Source organism: Polypterus senegalus, chromosome 13 (genome assembly GCF_016835505.1).
Source record: "Polypterus senegalus isolate Bchr_013 chromosome 13, ASM1683550v1, whole genome shotgun sequence".
In the NCBI taxonomy this organism is placed as follows: Eukaryota; Metazoa; Chordata; class Cladistia; order Polypteriformes; family Polypteridae; genus Polypterus; species Polypterus senegalus.
Genome location: NC_053166.1, coordinates 3,609,334 through 3,615,799, shown reverse-complemented (window position 1 = coordinate 3,615,799; position 6,466 = coordinate 3,609,334). Strand labels below are relative to the sequence as shown.

The 6,466-nt window shown below is 45.9% G+C and overlaps 1 protein-coding gene across 1 annotated transcript; it reads right to left on the bottom strand.

The window, feature by feature from the left end:
* Positions 1-275: 275 nt before the first annotated feature.
* Positions 276-6,175, bottom strand: LOC120542643 (lectin-like). Its single transcript, XM_039775238.1, has 4 exons — positions 6,106-6,175; positions 4,822-4,922; positions 544-678; positions 276-416 (listed from the first exon to the last, which is right to left on the bottom strand). The coding sequence occupies exons 1-4, from the start codon at positions 6,173-6,175 to the stop codon at positions 276-278; spliced, it is 447 nt and encodes a 148-aa protein (XP_039631172.1).
* Positions 6,176-6,466: the final 291 nt, after the last annotated feature.

Sequence of the window (6,466 nt, the reverse complement as noted above, 5' to 3'; positions counted from 1 at the left end):
TGGCCACAGAGACTCAGGACCTCAGTTTTACATCTCGCCATTTTTGCAGCACAGTATCACCGCCTCTCCACTGGGGCGCTGGGGTCCCGACACAGACCTCAGGATAAGCGCCTCCTGTTGGGCTCACCAACATCTCTTTAAAGCCAAGCTTCTCCTAGATGGTCTTTCATCCAAAGACTTGCTGCACTCAAACGTGCTTAGCTTCAGGTGGATTGTCTCTTCTGAAGTGTATGTGGTGTGGCTGGCGCGTCCAGCAGTATCACACAGCAGCTTCATTACTCCGCACACAAGAAGCAGGGATTACCTTTATAGTTGATTTCAAGGCACTTCTCCTTCTTGTAAGCATTGTTAGGCTCTCCTGGGTTCCAGAATGAAAAATCCCATTTTGTGCCATCTGTCCAGAGCCATGTTGAGATCTGGAAAACACAAGTATTGCATTAAGCCCTTGGGAGCCTGCCCTGTTTCAGGGTCTCATTCCTGTCCTACTTGACTTCCTAGATGGCCAACATCTGCCCAGGACACCCAGAAAGAAGCCCAGCTTACCTGTTGGCAGTTGGAGCCTCCCAGCCAGGTGACAGGACCAGTGGAGTCCTGGCTTTTAATCAGATTGGTGACAAAATGATTGGCATAGCTGTTGTGCACTGAGGCCAGGCTGCCTCCAAGGCTGACACAGTGGACCTAGGGGACAACAGAGAGGGTCCATGTTAAACCAGCAGGGGACAAGTAGATTCCACAAGACCCCCACAACAGTTGCTCTTCTACACGATACTTTCAGCAGATTTTGATAGATTTAGCGTGACAAGTATTTTTAGGATCCTTCCACATCAATCCGTTAAAACTACTCATTCTGCATCTGCATTATATGATTAGTGAAGCTTCTGTATGTCACTTGTGGACTTGTTGCTGCTCTCCATGGCGGCACCATGCAGAAAGACGTGGAGCAGAATTGACTTTATTGGGTTCAGCCATGACCTGAGAGCTTCTCCTACAGTCCCTAAAGGTGAAGAGCCCTTCACTCCTGATCCTGCATTGTATCTTCTATAAAGAACAGCACAGCACAGCAAGATGCCCGTCTCATTCATATCTGATTGTCCAGTTCAGTTTTGGGGGGACAGAGCCTGTTTTTGCATGCCAGTCCACCGTAAGGAGCACCCATGCACAAAAGGGTTTGTATAAGTTCACTCATTCATTGCTTTGGCTCACTTATGCCACGTGGTTACGGCTCACTACGCTGTGTGTGAACACTCGATGTCTCTGCTCTCCTAAATCGTACCCCATGTGTATGACTGTACTCGCAGAAGGACAGCTGCCTCAAGCACAATGACACTAGCCTGGCATGAGCGGTCCGAATAGCCATCTTTAGACCTGAGTGTCACTCTGCCAGCTGCTAACCCCTGAGGGACTGTGCCAGTCACTCACGCTAAGGGTCATTAGCAATGTCTGCTTCAACAGGAATCAGCTGCCCGTTCAGCTCTCTGTGACTTAGTTAAGGGTTTGCAATTCCAGCTCCTGTGAATCGGTGGCCCAGGTCCTTTCACTGAAGGAGATGTGAGTTCCAGGGGGCTTTCTATGTAAGGGAAAGGGTCCTTAAAGAAAGCTGTGGGGACCTCTCAAGATAAATGTCTGGAGTGGCTCGTTCTTGTTCGCCATACTTTATAGGCCGGGTCCTCTTTGAATGCATTGCAGAGCCGTTTAATGGAGGACGCTGCTCTTTTCTGATCTTCATAGCACTGGTACTCATTTGGAGGAGCTGCTCTCCTCTGTGCGAATGCAGTTTATTGATGTTACTTCAGCCGTTATCCTGATATTCTTTGTAATAACTGACAGGTGGACCCCAATCTCACTCTATGGCGTATGGACGTTCTCCTTAACAGGGAGCAGTTTGTTTAGGTAGATAATTAAATTAATATAATAAGTCCATCGTATATCGCCAGGAGCTCCACAAGGCTTAGTGATAGTCCTGCACAACTTCTCTATCCATACTAATAGCTTGGGACGTTCTGACTGCTGCAGATGACGTGGCTTTATTGACATCTCTAGCTCTGTGGCCCATTCTGATGAAGACACCAGGAGGAAGCAGAGGTGGTGGCAGGACGAGAGGAAGACAAAAGAGCTGCTCATTGATTTCAGGAAGAACGCTGAATCCATACAGCAACTGGTCCTCAACGGAGAACAGGGTAAGAGAATTAGTTGCTCTAAGTACCTGGGAGCCATATTGGATAATAGCTTGAACGTTAATGAAAATACGCAGCACCTCCACAAAAAATGGCGACAACACGTTTATTAAGAAGGCCGAGGAAAACAAACATCTCATCTCGCGTCCTACCGAGCTATTAGACATGTCTTATTGAGAACTTACTGACTTCTTCATTGCTGGCCTGGTTTGGGGGCCTGTCTGTGACTAAAAAGTAACCCAATGGGGGTCCGCTGTCTACGGGAAACTGTAATTAGGGCTTCCAGAATTGTATAACAAAAGATAAAAAGAAAAGCACATACGATTGTTAAGGACCAGACACTTAAATGCTTAAATCATTGGTCCAAATGTTACCTTTGGATTAAAACAAAGAGAACTAGGAATAGTTTTACACTGGCGGTAATAAAACTTAAAAGTGGGACAAATTCAATTTTGATGAAATGTTGTAGAATTCTTCTTTTACTTATATAGATGTCTTTCATTTGTACTTCATTGTTCTCGTACGTTACCGGCTGATTAAAACGAATATCCCCTTTAGGACAGCAAAGGTAAACTGACTGGACCTCCCATACAATGACTCCCAGTAACGCGCATTTTAAAAGAGTCGGATTAAAGGATACCATTTACTGTAAAGACGTGACGCCCCTCCAAGCCTGGCTCCATTGCTGTGTAGGGCTTTTTTCACTCCACGGAGGTCTTTTATCTTAGCAGTTCCAATGGGGGCGTGCGGACATCTTGTCAGGCCGTGGTGTAGATCTTCTTATTACTGCGCTGCTTGCATCCCAAACTTAAAGGCCTCGTAATAATTTCACAAATGACTGACAATCTTCAAAGCCCTCGTCAAGTTTCCATATTTGTGCCCTTCTCCCTGTGCTGTGGCCCACAATAATCTGAATTGTTTTACAGATTCTGTAAGTCGGGTCTGCCAGTCTGTACTCCTGTACTACAAGTTAAAAGACACAAAGTTCATGAAGACTTCCACACAAAGGAAAATGCAAAGCCCAAAGTGAATTGCAGTTTGGTTGGACACGTGGGCACAGTCTTCAACATGGCTTGTTTCTGTCGCCATGCCAGGTTGAACCGAGAGCCTTGTCTTCTTACGACTCGAGGTAAATCGCTGCCTGACCTCACCCACCAGTTCATCACCCTGCCCGTCTCTGCCATGCACACCACTGAGTTCCCACTTTATTGTGGCCGTCTGGCTTCTCTACCAGTTCACAGGGCCTCATGTCTTCATGTGGGTGGTCTTGGTGTCCCTCTGTGTGTCCCCTGGGCCACAGATGAAGCCCTCCTCATATCTCACATGGCTCATTGTGCTCCTCTTTGAACAAACACAAGGCATCACCGCCACGCCATTTACAAATCCAAATCCTATTATGGGATGTCATCTCCTGTTAACTTCTGCTCCATACTTTATATTTTTATTTTGTATTGAGGATGACTTGTGTCCTGTTCTGTATATAGTCTTGTATCGACCCCCTTCTTTTTAATGCCCACTGCGTGCCCACCCTACCTAGTAAGGGGTCTATTTCTGAACTCCCTTTCCTTAGGTTTCTTCCGTTTTTTCCCTACAAGGGTCTTTTTTTGTCTTCTTAGAGAGTCAAGGCTGGGGGGCCATCAAGAAGCAGGGTCTGTTAAAGCCCATTGCGGCCCTCCATGGGTGATTTTGGGCTCTTCAACTAATAAATTGCATTGTATTGGATTGTATTTATCTGCGGTAGGCTGGCGCCCTGCCTGGGGTTTGTTTCCCACTTTGTGCCCTGTGTTGGCTGGGACTGGCTCCAGCAGACCCCTGTGACCCTGTAGTTAGGATATAGTGGGCTGGATGATGGATGGATGGATGTATTTATAGGCTGGCATCTTCCACCTGCTGCTCCCCTTGTCTCTCTTTTGTTTTCTTGAAGAGAGTGCGATCTGCAGAGAGACAACAAGAAGGCTGGGCAACTCGCAGCGTAGCCGAATATAAAAGTGACGATCACAGTGACGGGCAGGCAGGCGAGTGTCCAGCAGCACTGGCGGGTGTTAGGACTTCATGGGTGTTGTCTTAGTGCCGCTAGATTTACTTTATGTTGATATTCTAACGATTAATTCCACAATAATTTCATGTTCAGTTAGTTGCTCTGCTTTTCAGATTATAATTTTATTATCGCCAGACACCGTTTCATTTTCCCTGGCAGCTGCCATTTTAAGGTCCATTTTGTTGCTGACCATTTGTTGTCCTTCCAATCACACGGCCCAATGAAGTCACATGTGATGACGTCGTTAACAGGGCAGTTTAAAGGTCAGCCTCCTGCACTTCTGCTCAAGATGGCGGATGTTAAACAAATCTTTGTGTTTGCACTTTCTTGAATCTCTCCAGTTAAAAAGCGTTGTTTCCTAGGACTTTGGTTTTGTGGCTAGCGTCTTATCTTTTGAACTCTACTTCTTTTCTACTCTGTCTTCTTGTTTTAAGACCCTTGAGGCCTGACGTCTTTTTTAATTATCTGGCAGGCAGAGATGCATGCAGCCCATCAGCCCCACTGACAGCTAACTACTGAACTTGTTACTACACTCGTTGTAAAGCAGCAACTCCATTCATTCACGCGGTGGCCACAGAGTCACTTCAAGCCCTCAGGGTGGGACGTTACCTCAGAATCAGCCCAGCTCTTTGGAAATGGGAAGTATTTGTAGCATCGCTCATGAAAGCACTCCCATCCTGGTTCACAGGGAGACTTATGGAGTGAAGCACCTGTAAATTAGACATTACTGGTTAATGACGGCCATTAGAATCTGTTACAGTTCTACACATCTTCAGCCCTGAGGCCACACGTCATGCCAGCTGACAGCTGCAGACTCAAAATGGCCTCACCTGGTCCACCTGTCATCACACTGGTCTGCACAAACATCCTCCCGTGCACCTTGCAGATTTAAGTGAACTGAAACTGAAACGTTCAACCCCACGAAAACTCCTACTTCTCAGAAAGTCCCCTTTTGGTACACACTGGTAGACCTGTGCCAGCTGCTTGTGCCTGGGCACCTTCCACTCATCTTTCATTTGGCTCCTTGCCTGTCCAGTGTCACATTAAGGTTCCTGTAGTCCTTCTCTTGACACAAAGTCCACCAAACTCATGTCTGGGGTCCATTGCTCTCTTTCTGCCTGGCACTTGAATGTCATGTGTCTTTAATCACTCATTTCTTACTCTCTCATTTGGATTTCATTCCTCAAGAACTTGGGAGCAGACATATCTTGACACCTGCAGATGTCTTTGACTGTAGTGGACCTGCTGTTGGTGACTTTCTTTAGGCTGTGACTGTTCCTAATTTACTGCTAAGTATCTCTAAGAGCGAGGACACGTCTGGGGACAATCAGTGATAACACAACACACTTGTAAGAAGGGACAGAAACGGTTAATGTCAACTGTTTTAAAGTGGACCAAACCATAAGTACACCGTGTTACGTCTTTTGTGAATCCCATTGTTATGTTTGCTTCTATATGTTGGTTTGGAGGTCTCTAAATCATACCTAAAATCTAAATCATCTAAAGAACTTCTTCAAAATCCGTCGTAAACGCATTGATTCTCAGCAACCCTCTGTCACCAAGCTCTATGACAAACAAGTAAGAAAGAAAGTCGACTCGGTTTTGTCCGACAGCCACCATCCTCTCTTTCCAGAGTTTCTGTGTCTTTACTGCTGCAAAGAAATTCGATTCTGGGATAATAAAGTCAGACTAAAAGGAACAAAAAATGACAAGATATTTGATTGACTATACGGTGAGCAACTGGTCACCCTGTGAGACCCAAATGAACAAACACCACACCTCTAATCTCGATTTGTCACTTGACCTCAACCCCTTCAGTGGTATTAAGTCCTCTGGGCTGGCAGTGTGACAACCTGAACCGCTTAAGTTAGCTGCCTGTCAGTCCAGACTTACCTGCCACAGCACTGAGACTCACAGCCAGTCCGACTAGGACCAGAGAGAGCAGCGTGGTCATCGTGGTCATCGTGGTCATCGAGGTCCAGCGTCTAGAAAACTGAGGAAAAAAAGTGGAGTCACCGAAGTGCACCCAATGTCACGAAGAACAGCGGCTGAGTGTGTGCGGTGACACATAGACACTTCTTTTTTTTATAAATATATAGTTTTATTGATTTTAATTTGAAGCAAATAACATTCCATACAATCAAGTCAAACTTAACAAATCAAAATTTAGCTCCCACCCAAGAGAAAGAGAGGAGAGCCAACCAACAAAGCAAAGCGTATCCTTCTCCCCGATATAAAAGCTTATTCCAGAATA

Coding starts and splice junctions, on each gene's coding strand:
- LOC120542643 (XM_039775238.1), bottom strand. CDS start 6,175: ATGACCACGATGACCACGCTGCTCTCTCTGGTCCTAGTCGGACTGGCT. Junction 4,923..6,105: donor GAGTCTCAGTGCTGTGGCAG/GTAAGTCTGGAC, acceptor TCTAATTTACAG/GTGCTTCACTCCATAAGTCT. Junction 679..4,821: donor AGAGCTGGGCTGATTCTGAG/GTAACGTCCCAC, acceptor GTTGTCCCCTAG/GTCCACTGTGTCAGCCTTGG.